The following is a 16090-nucleotide window of genomic DNA, read 5'->3' as shown; positions in this document are numbered from 1 at the left end:
GGGGGGGGGGGGGGGGGGGATACTTTGAAATGGGTGACCTTTAAGGTCCCTCCCAAACCTAAGATTCTAAAATCCTTGGGAGGGTTAGGACTACCTTCCAAATTGGGGACATTTTCTAGATCCCTGGAAATCTCTTAATTTTAGAAATTTAGTGAAGCGTCTTTTTCAGTTTTCTTTTAAAACTCTGACTACTTAGTCTCAACTGAAGGTGTTAAAATATATAATAAACCCAATGGTCAATTATCAATCAATTAATTTGGCAGTGGTTAACTTTTAATCAATTTTTCCTTATAACCATGTGAAATCCCACAGGTATATCTTTAGCTTTAAAAGGGTAAGAACCAAACCCCTAGAAGTCATAGTTCCACTTGTCTGGCACATGGGTCCCTATGGATGTTATGTTTTCTGTTAGTACAGAAGAAATCCTTCACCAATTAAAGCAGCAGCCAGTGGGGAATAGTGTACCTAACATACTGTATGTTAGGTAGTCTTTTGGTTTATAGACCCAATATCCAAGAGAAATGTGGGAATAGAAAAGAAGGAATGAGCTGGGTATGGTGGTACATGCTGAGACAGGAAGATCATGTGATCAAGTTCAAAGATAGCCTCAGCAATGCAGCAAGGGTCTGAACAACAGCAAGATCCCGTCTCAAATTTAAAAAATAAAATAAAGGGCTTGGGGGCTGGGGATGTAGCTCAGGGGTAAAGCACCCCTCGGTTCAAGCCCTAGTACCAGAGAAAGAGAGAGAGAAATCCTTGAAGCCAGGGACTAATTCAGACCCATATCATGCAAAATTCATTAGACACCTAACACTGTCACATATAATATTATCACTTCACAAATGTTAGTGACAGTTATCTTTTGAGTCCCAGGTCTGCTGTGTGATACTAAGCAAACTATTTTACCTCTCTGAGCTTCATATTCTTTATCTATAAAGTGGGGATAACAATTATTCATCTCTCATAGAGCGCTTGTATTGGTAAAATGAATTAATACATGTGGAATTCTTAGAAAATTTTTGGCACATAATATTCAATAGATGTTAGCTATTACTATTATTCCATTATTGCTACTAGCTGCCACGATCCTTTAAAACACTGTACTTGAGTAAACACTCAAACTGGGATGCTTTGATTCAAGGAAACGTAGTAGTGTAGGAACCAAACCTCATGCATTATTTTTGAAAGCAGTGTTCTGGACACTTAAGAGTGAGTCTCTGATTCAGTACACTTGGGGAAGGTTATTCCCATCTGTCAACCCCTGTATTAGGAGTTTCAGTGCACGTCAACATGCAGTCAGGCCACAGAACAGCACATAAGCACTTTTAAGCTAAGACGGAGCATGAACAGTGGGGCAAACTTTATTCTCACTTGATAAATCTGATGAAATGTCTTCTAGACTTTTGGAAGGCATTTTCCTAGCAGCACTCCTTTCCAAAGCTTTCAAAACAGGACTGGGTTCTTCTTCTGAACCTGTTATAAGACAAAACCGATGAACACTGCACAATACAAAAGAAAAAATAAACTTTAAATAACGAATGGACATTGAAATGGTGGGTTCAAAAGAGAAATTATGGCATAAGCCTCCCTACTTTTATTTGTTCTACCAAGCAACTATTTAACAGAATAAAATTAAATTTTTCCACTACTAATATTCCTTTAAATTTTTTTCTTCATTGAGAAATATTTGCAAACATAAATCATACAGAAACAAGATCAGCACATTGATCTCCTAATTGTTTACACTTTTATTTTAGGCACACGATTTATTTTGTCCAGACTTTGAATCTTCCAGCCACAAAATGATTTTAAAAGCATTTTAAAAATTAGCCTGGGGCTGTGGTGCACACCTACAATCCCAGCGACTCAGGAGGCTGAGGCAGGAGAATTGCAAGTTTAAAGCCAGCCTCAGCAGTTTAGCGAGGCACTTAGTAACACAGTGAGACCCTGTCTATAAATAAAATATAAAAAAGGTCTGGGGATAAGCCTCAGTGGTTAAGCACCTCTGGGTTCAATCCCTGCTACCAAAAAAAAAAAAAAAAAAAAAAAAGGGCTGAAAACCATGAAACCATGGAGGGCAGGATTTAGAGATTTAACTCTGTATGCAAATGGGTACACAAATGAGGGACTTATCCAGATCAACAACTCAACAACTATAGGTTTTCTGGATTTTATAATTTAATAAAATTTCAAATAAAATGTTGGTAAATAAGTGGGGAAGTCAACTTTTTATTTAACTAAGGCATTTTAAAAGGGAAGATGAAATTCTATCCTTTACTAATGGCTTCATTTTGTAAAAAAGAAAGACATTTTAGAACAGAGAGGGGAAAAAAGGGCATATTTTTAGACTAAGAATAGTCCTGAAATTAAATACATATCACTTTACCAGAAAAAGTCTCAATATTATCATTTCTTTTTTTTTTCTTTCCATTTTAACAGTGAAAAAACTCCATCCTTGATAGTCCTGGTCTTAATACTGACATTTATCACTGTCTATACTCAGTGCCTAAAACTGTGGCTGAAAAAAGGCACTTCAAAAATATTTGCTGAATCAATGAATGAATGATTCAATTAATGAATCAATGAGTTTAAGAATCACTTCTCTAAAAAAATAATTTCCTGAAATGCATTCCAGCTCTGCCTAACATTGGTACGCATTCCACAGCAAATAGATTCTGAGATGAACAAGATTTGAGGTGTTTTTTGTTCAAATTTAAGAGGTTTCTTATTGCAAAGCTTCTCGGAGATTTTGACAAGCTAATAAAATACATAATTTCCCAGGATTTCCAAAAGTATTTGACCATGGAAAATTTCTTTTCCCTAAAGAAACATACTGAGGTATTGGTTGGTTAAGAGCTTGGCCACAAGTCAAACATGTTAGTTTGTTCAGCAAAATTAGGGTGGTTTTGTAGTAAGGTTCCTACCCAACTCTTACCTACACACTTTCCAGTTTGTTATAGAACAATAATTTAGGTCAAAGGATATAAAGCCATGACTATACCATCGTATACCTCTTACTTGGCATTTAATTTTAAAATATCTTCTCTGGGCTCTGACTGGGTGATAATTTAATATCACCTATTTTTTCCTTAGGCTTTTTGATATTCACTTAATGACATTGGTACTCTATAAATCTGGCTAGAAATATTAGGTGATAGTCTTTTTTTTAAAAGTTATTATTATTATTATTTTTAATATTTACTTTTTTTTTTTTAGTATTTGGCGGACACAACATCTTTGTCTGTATGTGGTGCTGAGGATCGAACCCGGGCCGCACGCATGCCAGGCGAGCGCGCTACCGCTTGAGCCACATCCCCAGCCCCGGGTGATAGTCTTTTAAGTGCAGATTTGCAAGCCTCCTATGGGTCAGTTTACCCTAGAAACTCAAAGGGCAGTTTATTAAGAGAATACCCAACAAGGTTAATATGCTGAATTTATTACATGTTTGTTTTTAGAGACTAGCATTTCATTTTAAAAAAAAAAAAAAAAAAAAACAGTAACATTTGTTAAATGGGCTTCAATTTAACTAATTAGGATTAAAGGTAGATCTTTAGTCAGTGTTCAAGGAGTGATGCTACATCTGCTTACAAAGGAACTCAAATCTCAAAAGTCAGCCACTCAGTAAAGCTTATCTAGTTTCTATTAAACCACAAGGGGAGCTGGGGTTGTAGAGTGCTCGCCTACCATGCGTGAGGCACTGGGGTTCGATCCTCAGCACCACATAAGAATAAAATAAAGATATTGTGTCCACCTATAACTAAAAAATAAATATTAAAAAAAAAAAGCACAAGGAAGGTGATGAACACCAGCTGTGCATTTGGTTGAAATGTCCCAGCCAGAGAGCATTCTCTATCATTTCATCACTTGAATCAGGTTAACTACTTATTCCAATGTGCTCTGGGGTTTCCCTACTAAAATGCCCAAGAGTTGGTGAGAATAGAAAACTGAGACAAGTCTTCTTTATAGCCTGGATGAAACCAGCACCCTCAGATCCACGTAGATGAATTTTATGATCCAGTAAGACTTTAGCAATTCAGTCAAGGCTAAAGCCAAATAAATGCAGCTGCCAAGCCATGACTTTAGGTGGAATCAGGTGAAGTCATCTGACCAAAGTCATATTCTAGAAGGTGAAGTTTTTGCAGATAATTGAAAATGACAGGGAGAGAACAGTGACCAAAACACTGCAGCACAAAGTATCTGAGGGAAGGAAAGGCCCAACCTTGCACTTCATCCCTGATATTTAGCCACACCTACAGGAAAATGTTACTCTTAAATGGGAAATTTGTGCCCAGTTCATTATTTTTTGTGATTTTTTTTTTACAACTCTTACTAGAAACTTCTATTAGGATTGTCAATTAAGAAATTATAATTATTTCCAGGAGGAAGACTAATTTAAATGTTTTAAAGATGATTTCTAAACCCCAAATATTATTTTTAAAATGTTGGAGACCTAAGAATTCTATAGGTAGATTAACGAGAACCAAGGATAGGCTCTGGAACACAAGCTTATAGGAAAGCTGTTTCTATGTAATCATTTGAATAAAGAACCAAAGTGACAAAAAGAATTCAGTGCCATTTAGAAGTGTCAAGTTAATAAAAAAATGTTTTAAAGTCATCCTTTACATCAGTATTCCATAAAGCAGATTTATCATGGGTTAAAAATTCAAAAATGCTTACTAGAAGTATTTCTCCAGCTTTCTGCATTAGAACCCGTGTTTCCATCTGAAAAATCAGAGTCAGAGAAACCTTCTTTTTCTTGCTTGTTGACTTGTCTCTTATATGGTGATGTTAGCATCAATTCAACTTTACTTATTTTTGTAGGGTTTTCTTTCTTTGTCAGGAGAGAAATAGGTTGCTCGCTTTTAGATACACTTGCTTTAGGAGCCTCCTCAAAGCCAGGTTCCTGAAAAGTCCCTAGTTCCCCTGCAACATCACTTTTGTTGTCCCTGTCCTCTGGGGAGCTTATTGTTCTAATGGTCTCTATTTCATGGTCCACATAAAGTGGTGAGGTTCCAGGGATCTCAACCCCACTTGCAGAACCACAAAGAACAACTGATGAATCACTCACAACTTCATCTCCTCCCAATACTTTAACAATTTGTTTGACTTGAGATTCCAAACCATTGCTTCTACCCTTCATTTCTGAGGCTCTTGGTTCTGCCCAGAACCCAGACTTCTCTGACTGTGAGGGCTCCTCCTCAGGAATTTCTTCCTTTACTGATACCTGGAGCCAATGAGGTGGAGCTTCAGATATTTCTTTAAGAAGTTTCTCAAACCCAATATCAAAAGCACTCTCAGTTATTGATGGAACCTCAGCCTTTACAACAGTTTCTTCTATTTCCTTGGGATGGAATTTGGAAGCAGCTTGCCTGGGTGCCTCAGTACTACCTAGTAAGTCTGCTGGAGAGTGTGTCCCTGTATCCTTTTCATATCTTGAAGGGGAGGTTTCTAGTGTTTCCTTGTGGAGCTTTTCTAAGCCAGCACTGAATTCAAGGAACTCTGATTTGGGTTTAATAATTGTTTCTCTCACAATTTCTGCCACTTCCTGAGGTAACTCTTTGTCATAGTGTGCCAGAGTGGAAACAGATGAGCTAAGGAACTGTTCCGACTCAGATAGCTGTTCAGATATCTGAGTGGTCAAATGAGATCCAACTTCATGAGTTTTATCAGGAACTATAGTGAAGGAATAAAAATCTTTCGTATCTGGAATGATGGTGTCCATGGTAGCCCACAGCGGGATTGCACCCAGGGAATTTGGGGGGCTGCCCGCTGCCTGTACTCCTTCAGGAAATTCTGCTTTCACTTCTTCAGAACCTACTTCCCTTGCAGAATTACTCAGCCAAGCTTCTCTAAGTAGCTTCTTTAATACAGCATTTACATCATTCAATGCAGGTTTAGATGGAAGAATGACTCTCTCTACAGTCTCTGAAATTTCCCTTTGAGAAGGCAATGCTCTATCCTGGGGAGCAAAATGAGCATCCCAGGAAAAAGGCATGTCTTGTGGAGAGTTGGCCACATCCTCAAAAGAACCCTTTCTGTGAAGATGGGAAGGCTGATGCAATGGAGGAGAACTTTCTGCACCCATCTGAAGCAAGTTATCTGTGTTGAACTGAAATTCGCCACTTTCAGCTTTCTGGGTGAGAGCTGTATTTCCCAAAGTTTCAAAGCCCTCTGATGAAGGAGCTATTATCTCTCTCTGACAGCCTTTCAGTTTTATCCCCTTTTCAAAAGATCTATCCTCTTCAAGCTGAAGGTCAGTTCCAGTGGTAAGGGGTTCTAACTTGGTTTGCAAGGGTGAGTGTGATATTCCAGTTGCTTCCTTCAGGAGTTTGTCTACACTAGCAGCCAAAGTGTTTTGTTTGACCTTTGGAGGCATCACTGTTTTATCTACATGCTCATCAATGACCTCTTTAGGTCCTTTGGCTTCTTCCTCATCATCAGCAAAATCTGTATTATGAAGCCAGTTCCTATCTTCAGAAATACCTGGTTTGAGTATTTGTTTTCCATGAGCTTCTCTACCAGAAGGTTGAATTGCTGGTGATGAACCTTCTGAAACCAACTTCTGTACACTGTCACTAAAAGTGTCTCTGTAGTCTTTAGATAAAACATGTGCTTTCACTATGGATTCCTGAATCTCTTGATCTAAGTAATCCTTTGCTTCCTTAAATACTGGAGTACCAAAGCATTCCATATTATTTTCCATATTTTCCTTTGATGACTCATTTTCTGCCGAATGATGAATGGACTTTCCAGGTGGCCTCAATGGAAATGTGGCTTCATTTGGTAGCACCTGGAGTATGCATTTTGAATTTAATTTCTCCATTTCCCCTCTTGGCATAACAGAGAGCACCTCTGTTTGGTGGATATTTCTTCCTAATGATTTAATGTCACTGAATTCCTTGCATTTCTGGCTAGTTAAAGACACAGAATTTTTTTGGCTTATTATAGTACTCTTCTCAGGATTATTCTTACTGTTTGGATTAGCTCCTAAGTCCCAAAACTTTCTCAAATTCTCAAACTGAGAATGATTATAAACCTGTTCTGTATTGGGTTCATCCATTCGTTCTTTTAGGGACATAATTTTAAAGTTGGCATTTGATTCACCAATTGGAAATCTGTCTTTCTCCAAAGAAGTGTGTATTTCATTCCCAATATTTGAGGGATGTTGCAATGCTGGTAAAGTAATGTCTCTTCTAGAATGCAAACTGTCTTCCTCTAGCAGACTTTTTATATGCTTGTTTGTCTTATTCTGAAACAGTGACGTTTTATTTGATTGGTCAGCTGAAGGATGGTGTTTCAACAGACCTGATATTTGGGGACTCGTCTCTTTAGGCTTATTTGAGGAATGAAAACTGGACAGATGGGATGCTTGATCATCCTCATCAAAGACTACTTGTTTCGCAGTGAACTGACCATATTCACTCTGGTCTGTAGATAAACTGTCCATGAATATATCCTGTGATCTCACAGGCTGGTTTGCTTTAGCAGTGGATTGTTCCTGGCTACATGAAGATGTGGGTTCTTCATAAGTTAACTCAGCAGCAGCTTTCTCTCCTTCCCAAAAGGATATTCTGTCACTCACTCTTTTGTATTTCTCTCTTTGCACTTGGTTCTTGGGAACCTCATCAGCTTCTTGCTGTAAGTGAACCTCAGGCTTTTTGGAAGGAGCTCTACTGTTGGCAATCCCAGGTAGCAACTCCCTATTCTCTGTCTCTAAGGAAGCCTTCAGGATGGAAGTATTTCCTTTTTTGCTCTTTCTCTCTGCTTTCACATCATCTTTCAAATTTGGTTCCTGGACAATTGCTGAAGAGTCAAAATCTACTTTGGAGTTTCCTGTATATTTTTCATGAACATGAAGCTTGAGTTCTTCTTTACCTAAGCTGCCAATATTCTTAGTGTTACATGAAACTTTGACTTCTGCATTGGATTCTTTCAGAAAACTATAGGGGCAGTTATTGGTTGGGAGAGGTACCCCATTTCCTTCTTCTGTTCTTTTTGTTCTTTGGCTATTGTCCATATTTTTACTCCCTTGACTTGAGGTACCATAACTTGCAAATGGCTGTGGTATAACTGGACCTTCCTTCGGGGTATCTTGTTGGGACAAATTCATAGATTTGGGTCTGATATTTATAGCATTATCTTGGAAATGTTCAGAAACCAACATATCTCCGTCTTCCTGTAATGTTGAATCAAATTTCACAGGCTTCAATTTAACTTTAGTGAATGATAGTGCCTTTAAATCATTTTCTTTCAGACTGGTGTCATCTGTCACCATGGCAATAGCAATCTGCGACTTTGAGTCTGTTTTACCCTTGGGTTCTATTCCTCTGGGATGTTGGAAGGATGACTTACTGTCGTCTGAATGAGAACTTCGGTTAAACCAGTCTAGGACTTTAGTTATGGAATCGTCAGTTGTCTTCTTGATCTCAGTGGCATATGGACCAGAGTGTGAGGATGTCTTAGCTTTCAGAGTTGCAAGAAGAGGGAGCTTACCTTGCTGATGGTCTCTAGAACTGCAATCTGGCACCTGAGATGGTTCAGGTTCAACACAATGAGACAGTTCATCTGCAACATAGAAATGCTTTTCTAAATAAGAAAAAACATGCCAAAGAATGATTGTCAATCACTTATCTTTTTTAAAATGCACTTTTTATTTGCACTTTCTACACTGATAGCAGCTGTCAGAGGCTATAAGTCATCCTAATTAAAGTATTCTACCAAAGGTGCCCACTGACAGTAAAGAAAGGCAAAGATAGACCCCTGGAAGTATGTGTGTGGACCTACTTGGGAAATTTCTTTGAAGTCATTGGCTTATTTTAAAAACTCATGTGAATTTTACATTCTGATCCATGTTATACTTTAAATATTAATTTTCTCCTACTCTCAAATCTTTGTATAGAACTGGCAGTCCAGGAAGATACACCATGCTGATTTCGTGACTTTACTTATTTCCTGGCACACTGTCATAAGCCCTAGAGGGCTCTTAAACCCAAGTTTAAGGATCACAGACTTACATAATTTCAGAAGCTAGAAAAACAGCTTTCAAGTAAGTCTAAACAAGAAATTCCCTCCAGAATTTCTGAATAATAAAGTGAGAATATTTGCATTCCTGAGCCTTACTCCTAATACACCAAACAAGAAACTCTGAAAATAGGGCCTGCTGTGTTAGTGATTGTTTTGCACAGTAGAGTTTAAGAATCCTGATCTCAACAGGCCTCTCCATTCTGCCCCATATTCTAGCATTTGTAAGTCAAAAGTTATTCCTGAGACAAATAATTCAAAGTAAGGATTGACAGAGAATATGATCTCTACCTGCTTCCTGGTTATCAGCTAACCAATTGCTAGAAGGCTAGAGAAGGATATTTATGTTCTTTCTAAGCTATCAGGAAAGCAGAGTCCTTTCTGAGCCTTAATCAAAAGGCACATAGTACATTTGGATGAGGGAACTCAGGCATTTCGTTAAGACTCATTAGGCAATTTGTCAAGACTGTAGTCAAGGCTCAGATATTTAAGCATTTCTCCTCTTCCTTAAAACACTAAGCTATGCAATATGTGTGAATATTCCTAAAAATTATGTAAGCTGAAATTTTATGAAGTCAGCTACATTTCAAATGCATTAAAAGACATGTCAGATAATAGAATTCTGTCTTTAATTTTAATCATCAGTCCCTAGCTATATGTAAAAAGGACAGAGAGTTTGTACAATAGTTGGCATATAGTAGATATTGATTTCTTTTCTACGTACCCATTGTATTATTATTTGTCATTAGGAAGTCCCTTTGGGAAAATCTTTAAGAATTCTATGTGTTTACAGACTATTTAAGGATGATGAAAAATATTTGTGATATTAGTGAAAAAAGAATTCTCAGCCATACAAACCCAAATTATACCTAAACATTTTGGGGAGGCTCCAATACTAGATGTTGGCAATAGTTAATGCTGGATGATGACATCACAGGTCAGGTGCTTTTTATAATTCTGTGTGCATTTCTTCTGAAATATTTTACAATGAAAGTTATTACTTTAAAATAAGAAAAGTTCATTTAAAAATCCAGTGCCAGGTAATGTTTTGCTTCCTTTAAGGAAATCTTTTGTTTTTTCCAGAGTGAAAATGAGTATGATATTGACAGTTTGAATTTCAGAACTAATTTCAAATCTTTATTATTCACACACTTAAGAGTTTACCTTTTTTCTTTTTTCTTGGTTCTAATTTTCTTTTTATATTCCAGTATTCACTAATATACATCTTTGTAGAAAGCCAAAAGGGAAAAAGGAGGGTATTAATGAGTAGCATAACTCTGTTTATAAGCACTCTTTGAGACCAGAAGGACTGTCAATCTATCTGGGTTTAGCTGATGACATTCTCCTCCCAAATTTAATAGTCAGTGGGATTTAAAAATCAAAGCATAAATAAGTAAATACAAAATTTTATGATAGTTTATGAGAAAGAAAATACAATTTCAAAAACATAAAAGGTTTACCAATTTTTTCTATCAGTTATAATAAAGGGAAATATTGCCAAAGAAAATGTTTTCACCCTTTGAATGATTTGTGTAAATATACAATTATTTCATAATGTTTGGTCAAATGTTAGTAATTTCCTTCAATATGAGTTGTCTTATTTCTTGGAGAAGGTCTTGCTACCAAAAAAAATTTGTGTGTGTGTGTGTGTGTAGATGATTTTAAATGTCCAAGAAGGAATGAAACCTGAACGTGTATGAAAATTGCTGGGCTCAGCAAAAGTGAGCCAGGGCTAACCTGATATTAATAAGAAAGAAGGAGAGCAACTGAGTTAGAAACTTGAATGTTGGATTATAACTATGCCTGACTACAAAAAAAAAATTACCACAGAGTTGGATGCATACTTATTGGATATGAGAGAGATAATACAGCATTATTTTTCCCACTGTTTTCTGTTTTTTAAAAAGTAACAATTACAAAGTAATCATGTAGTTATAAGAAAGTACTTTGGGGTACCCCCTGAGAGGAGTCAGGTCTTCAAGAGAGGGCTGGTTAGCAGGAAAGCCGAGTTGCACCTTCCTTGTCTCTAATTTACAATGCCTAAGGAGAAAGGTCCTTCAGAGCTTTTAAAGTCAAAGAGCAAATGGCTGGAGATCACGGCCGGGTTTTTCACAGTTGGTATTCCCGACAAATTTCCCATCCTTTGAGGTTAAGAAAGTGAAGGTTCTCTTGTGATTATAGGAGAAACCAAACTTCAGTAAAATGATAATAAATTTACATTAGATAATGATATATTTACTCCGTGTAAAAATATTAGCAATTTTTAGTTCTCACTCTATATATACACCTAGATTTAACTCAAAACATTGTCATTTGTTTAAATAATTAACATGGCTAGGCTTTTTTTTTTTAGGGTTGAACATACTGGACTAGAAACTATGCTGTCCTGGTTCTTTTAGTAATACTGGTGATTGAGGAAAGCCTCCAGATCCATTTAGAGTTATATGCATTCCCCAGTGGCCTCAGTCTGAATTCGAGCTGAAATGTGTAGGAGGCAAAATTGATCTTTTACAGGGTTAGCTAACCTGACCATTCCAACCCTACTGGGTCAATTTTTATAAACTGGTGGTGACAACTCTCTTACCAGCAGGATTTGGGGACAATTCTGATTCAAGCCTTGTTAATTCTGACGCTTTAGCTTGGTGTTTATTGGTGGTGGGCAAGTTCTCAATGGTCTGTGGTCTTGCAGTTAGAACTTCCAAGGGTGAATGGAGCCCATTATTTGGAACAGAACCAGAAATCGTTGGCTGATATGCTTCATTTTTTGATCCACTTGGGCTTGAGGCTGACTGATGAGGAAGAAAAGGCTTTCTGTACTGGGAGGGCTTCGGGTCATCCTGAAATTCTGAGTCTCCTGCATCTTCTGTTCCATTCTTTGACCTGTCAGATTCTAAAACACTAAATTCTCCCACTTCCCGGCCATGAATTAGCCCAGGACTCTGAGGAAGTTCATCTTTCACTGCAGAGAATCTCACATGTTTTAATGGCTCCAATGAGTTTGAGAAAGAATCATCTTCTAAAGAATGCTCCTTCTCAGAAATTCTCTCATGGATGGTTAGGCCAGATGACACGATTTTGCTTTTGGGTTCAAAGTTGTAATTTAAACGAAGAGTTTCCGAGTCTGTACTACTGGAACTGGAGTTACGCTTGAGGATCCCTCTTGGAGCCCCTCTTGCACTCATAGAGTCTGACCTTTGTCTAGGAAAAGACTGTTTATCATCTTGTTTTAAACCATCTGATTTGTAGATAAATTTTCTGGCTTTGGGGACTGGAGCCTTGATTTGGGACCCATTCACAGGCCCGGCTAGCACAGTCTGCTTTGATTTCTCTAATTTTTGGCTTGAAATATCAGGGATAGATGACTTTTCTTTTGACTCTGACAATTCACCTGAAAATGAAAATATATTAGGTAATGTATTAAATGGAGAGCAGCTCTACAATTTAAAATACTCATAAACTTAGTCTATATTTAGCAAAGAATATTAAAATAGTAAAGACAGTAGATATCCTAAGTGAAGACCTAATATGAAAAGCCTTTAAAAATTCATGCAGCAGAAAACAGAGGATTTTTAGGGCAATTAAAGTACTCTGTGATCTGATGGTGGATACATATCATTATACATTTGTCCAAGCCTATAGGGTATACTACACAAACAGTGATCCTCAATGTGTAAACTATCAACTTTGGGTGAAAATAATGCCTCAAAGAAGTTTATCAGTTACAAAAAACTACCATTGTGATGGGGAATGTTAATAACAGGAGAGATAGAGTATACATGGGTAATATGTGTACCTTCAGCTCAATACTGTTTTAAAACTCCTCTAAAAAGCAAAAGTCTATTTAAAAACTGATAAAGTTGGGCTGGGGATGTGGCTCAAGCGGTAGCCCGCTCGCCTGGCCTGCATGCAGCCCGGGTTCGATCCTCAGCACCACATCAAAGATGTTGTGTCCGCCAAGAACTGAAAAATAAATATTAAAAAATTCTCTCTCTCTTTAAAAAAAAAACCAAACTGATGAAGTTCATTACATTGTAGATAGACTGCATATTTAAATTGCTGTGCTTTACATACTTTATGGTATTTTATATTTAATATAAAGTTTAAAAAAAAAGACAATTTCTCAAAGGAGCCTTACAGAAAAACATAGAAATCACTTTAAAAATTCTTGTTTTAAAATCAGAAAATGTAACTTGTATTTAAAAATAAAGAAAATCCTGGGGCTGGGGCTGGGGCTCAGTGGTAGAATGCCTGCCTAGCATGTGTGAGGTACTGGGTTTGATCCTGAGCACCACATAAAAAAATAAACAAACATATGTCCATATACAACTAAAAAAAAAATCTTTTATTAAAAAAAATCCTGACACCTAAAACAAAAAATATTTTGTCCAAAAGTTAAAAAACAAACAAGTAACAAGTTCCAGTGATTTTTTTTTCTACAAAATAGTTTATGTACTATAAAGTATACCTCATGGAAAAAATACACTAATATTAAAACAGGATAATTGACACCCCTAGTTCCACTGTTCATTTGTTAATTTTTTTTTCTATCCCCTGACTAATCTTTAATTCCTATAGCTGCTTTTGAAGAGATTGAATTATCTGGTATTTCCTTTTAATGGTATATAAGAACAGCAAAATTCTGTAAAAGACAGGCTTCAATCAATTAACTCGCAAACTTGATCAAATGTTCCTGGGCACCTGGGCTGATAATTGCAGATTAAAAGATCATAACATTGCCAAGTGGCCTTTTATTATTATTATTATTCTAATTTGTTATATATGACACTGAAAAGCATTTCAATAAGGTAACCTCTTTAAATAGACAACTGTCAGCACATGGTAGGCATCAACAAATACTTTTAGGTTAAAGACTAAATGCTCTTTGTCAAATTTCCCGGTTCACTGATGAGGGAACCCCCCAAGGCATGGAGGTCACATAAGCAGCAGCAGCTCCACCACTGGAATGCAGAAACTTCCAGTTTCTAAAACTGCTTCCTCTCCCCCAGAGAGGAAACCAATAGGCATAGTGGAATATGAAAACCATCAGTTCTTTTTACTTTCTCTGGGAAGTTATTTTAGTGAAAGGAACTCTGAGAATTTCCCTTAATTCAGATAGTAAAGATAAAAATATCTTGTCCATAAAAATAATATTTACCCTCTTTTGAAATCTGAAATAAACCAGCTCTTCCATTTTTTGACTGCTCATTTTGGGTTTGTGGTGATAAGTGATCTTCTGGCAACTTAGAGCTATTAAATGGATTCTTCCTTTGCTGGAAAAAAAATGTTGTTTATTAAACTTAGTTTAAATACCATAGCAGCAACTCAGTGTTAGCAAATGCTTATCATCTCTAATATTTGATAGTTTTATTCAGACAATTTTATTATCTGGCATTTTTGGGGGGCTGGGGGGAAGTTGATTATCTGGTTAGTGCAGAATTATCATACATACCAGACCAAAAATAAAGGATCAGAAATGGGCATTCAAATCAAAATACCACATTTTATAAGGTGAGAAAACATGGCCCTGGATATATCAAAGATTAGTCAAGGTTAAAGCAAACCTGGATCTGCAAATAGCTCAGATTCCCACCAGTGCTCTTTCTACCAAAAGGTAGGAAAAACAATGGCGATTAACCTTTCCTAAAGATTTAGAAGATGCTTTAGTTACCTTGAAGTGTTTCACTCATAGTTATGTTCAGTTCTAATGACAGAAAAGGTATTAGTAAATCGATATTTTCATAATTAATATAAAACTGAATAAATATCAATGTTTACTATCTACAGTTTCACAAATTGGCAATTTCCTCCCAGGATTAAAACTCTTACAGATTCAGGAAGCTATCATTAAAAATAAGGCCTGAAGTAGAACTAATAAGCCACATTCCATATGCCTAAAACAAACAGCATCAAATAGCTTCAGACTTTTTACTTGCTGGGACAAAAAAATCTGGGTCTTCTGCAAAAAAACATAGTATTCATCAACTTATCCACTGCAAGTAATTTCTTACAGTAAACAGTAAAAATTACATATATCTTGTACAAAAAGAAAAGTACTACAAAGTTGTCTTTATTTCATGGTACTTTGATAGAATTAAAAAAAAAAAAAAAAAGGCATTCCCACCAAAATCGAGGTTTTTGGACACTGGGCTGAGTCTACCTTAGCTGGAGATCCAGTTGATTTCTTTGTGTTCTCCTGGGACATATCAATTACAGTAGAAGCTGGATTCACCACACTGGGACTGCAAAAGAATTAGTAATTCAGACAACAAATCCTCACCCTTTCAGGAAGCATACATCTTGCCTTTTGAGTCAAAAGCTATTAAGGTAGGATAGGAGAGGAAGTTTGTAAAATCAAACCACCAGGCAGGGAAAGGGACCTGGGACTGAGGCAAAGGTAATGGTGGCACATAAATGAAAGGAAAGCATGAGAGAAGACAAAAATATCCAGAAAACATGAAACTTTTATCACAGTATGCAGAAGTTTCACAAGTTAAATCTGTAGAAATGAACTCACTTATCTCAAAATTAGAAGCTAAGAGTTAGTCACAGGCTAGAAAATGAGCAATTGATTTCATTGCTAAAATAAAGCCCCAACATTTGTGGCTCGATTCCATAAGGCAAGGCCAGAATAGCAATGCACCAAAGAAAAGGATCCAATGAGACAAGCCACTCAGAAAAGGGACAGAAAAGTGAAAGTCAGAGAAGCTGTGCAGAAAAGCTGGTGGGTTTGGGCAACTTACTGGGCCCTTTCCACTCACTTATCCAAGCAGGCCAGGTGAGTGCTTATTCAAATACAAAGAAATAAAGAGAAATAGAGCATGGAGAAGATGGTGGGAGAGTTGATGCTTGGAGCTAGTGTGGAGAAATGAGGAGGATTCTCTAGACTAATTCCCATCCCAGAAATAGGGCAGCCCTGAGTGAGAGTAAGGCCAGAGAGAAGGAGGAAGGTGAGTTGAACAGGCTGCTTCCAGAGCACCACTCCCTCCACTCTGAGTAAGAAGGGAAAAAGAGGGTCAAAGAGACCCCTGAGGGGAAGAAAAACAACCTGTTCTGTCTGCTCCAGTGGCTT

The 16090-nt window shown here is 37.0% G+C and overlaps 1 protein-coding gene across 11 annotated transcripts in view; it reads right to left on the bottom strand.

Moving 5' to 3' along the window:
• Sytl2 (synaptotagmin like 2) overlaps nucleotides 1–16090 on the bottom strand; it is a 102434-nt gene that overhangs the window by 23414 nt on the left and 62930 nt on the right. For 5 of the 11 annotated variants that reach the window (XM_048787960.1, XM_048787965.1, XM_048787963.1 and 2 more), the window contains 5 exons: nucleotides 15179–15260; nucleotides 14177–14291; nucleotides 11606–12409; nucleotides 4678–8586; nucleotides 1372–1473 (listed from right to left, as the gene is read on the bottom strand). In XM_048787960.1, the coding sequence (XP_048643917.1) occupies nucleotides 1372–1473; nucleotides 4678–8586; nucleotides 11606–12409; nucleotides 14177–14291; nucleotides 15179–15260 (5012 nt within the window). The remainder of the gene's footprint in view (nucleotides 1–1371; nucleotides 1474–4677; nucleotides 8587–11605; nucleotides 12410–14176; nucleotides 14292–15178; nucleotides 15261–16090) is intronic. The other 6 variants (XM_015477346.2, XM_048787969.1, XM_048787968.1 and 3 more) reach the window with 3 other exon arrangements.

Source organism: Marmota marmota, unplaced genomic scaffold (assembly GCF_001458135.2).
Source record: "Marmota marmota marmota unplaced genomic scaffold, marMar, whole genome shotgun sequence".
Classification (NCBI taxonomy): domain Eukaryota; kingdom Metazoa; phylum Chordata; class Mammalia; order Rodentia; family Sciuridae; genus Marmota; species Marmota marmota.
Note: the sequence above shows the minus strand (reverse complement) of the source record. Positions and strands in the feature narration are given on the sequence as shown.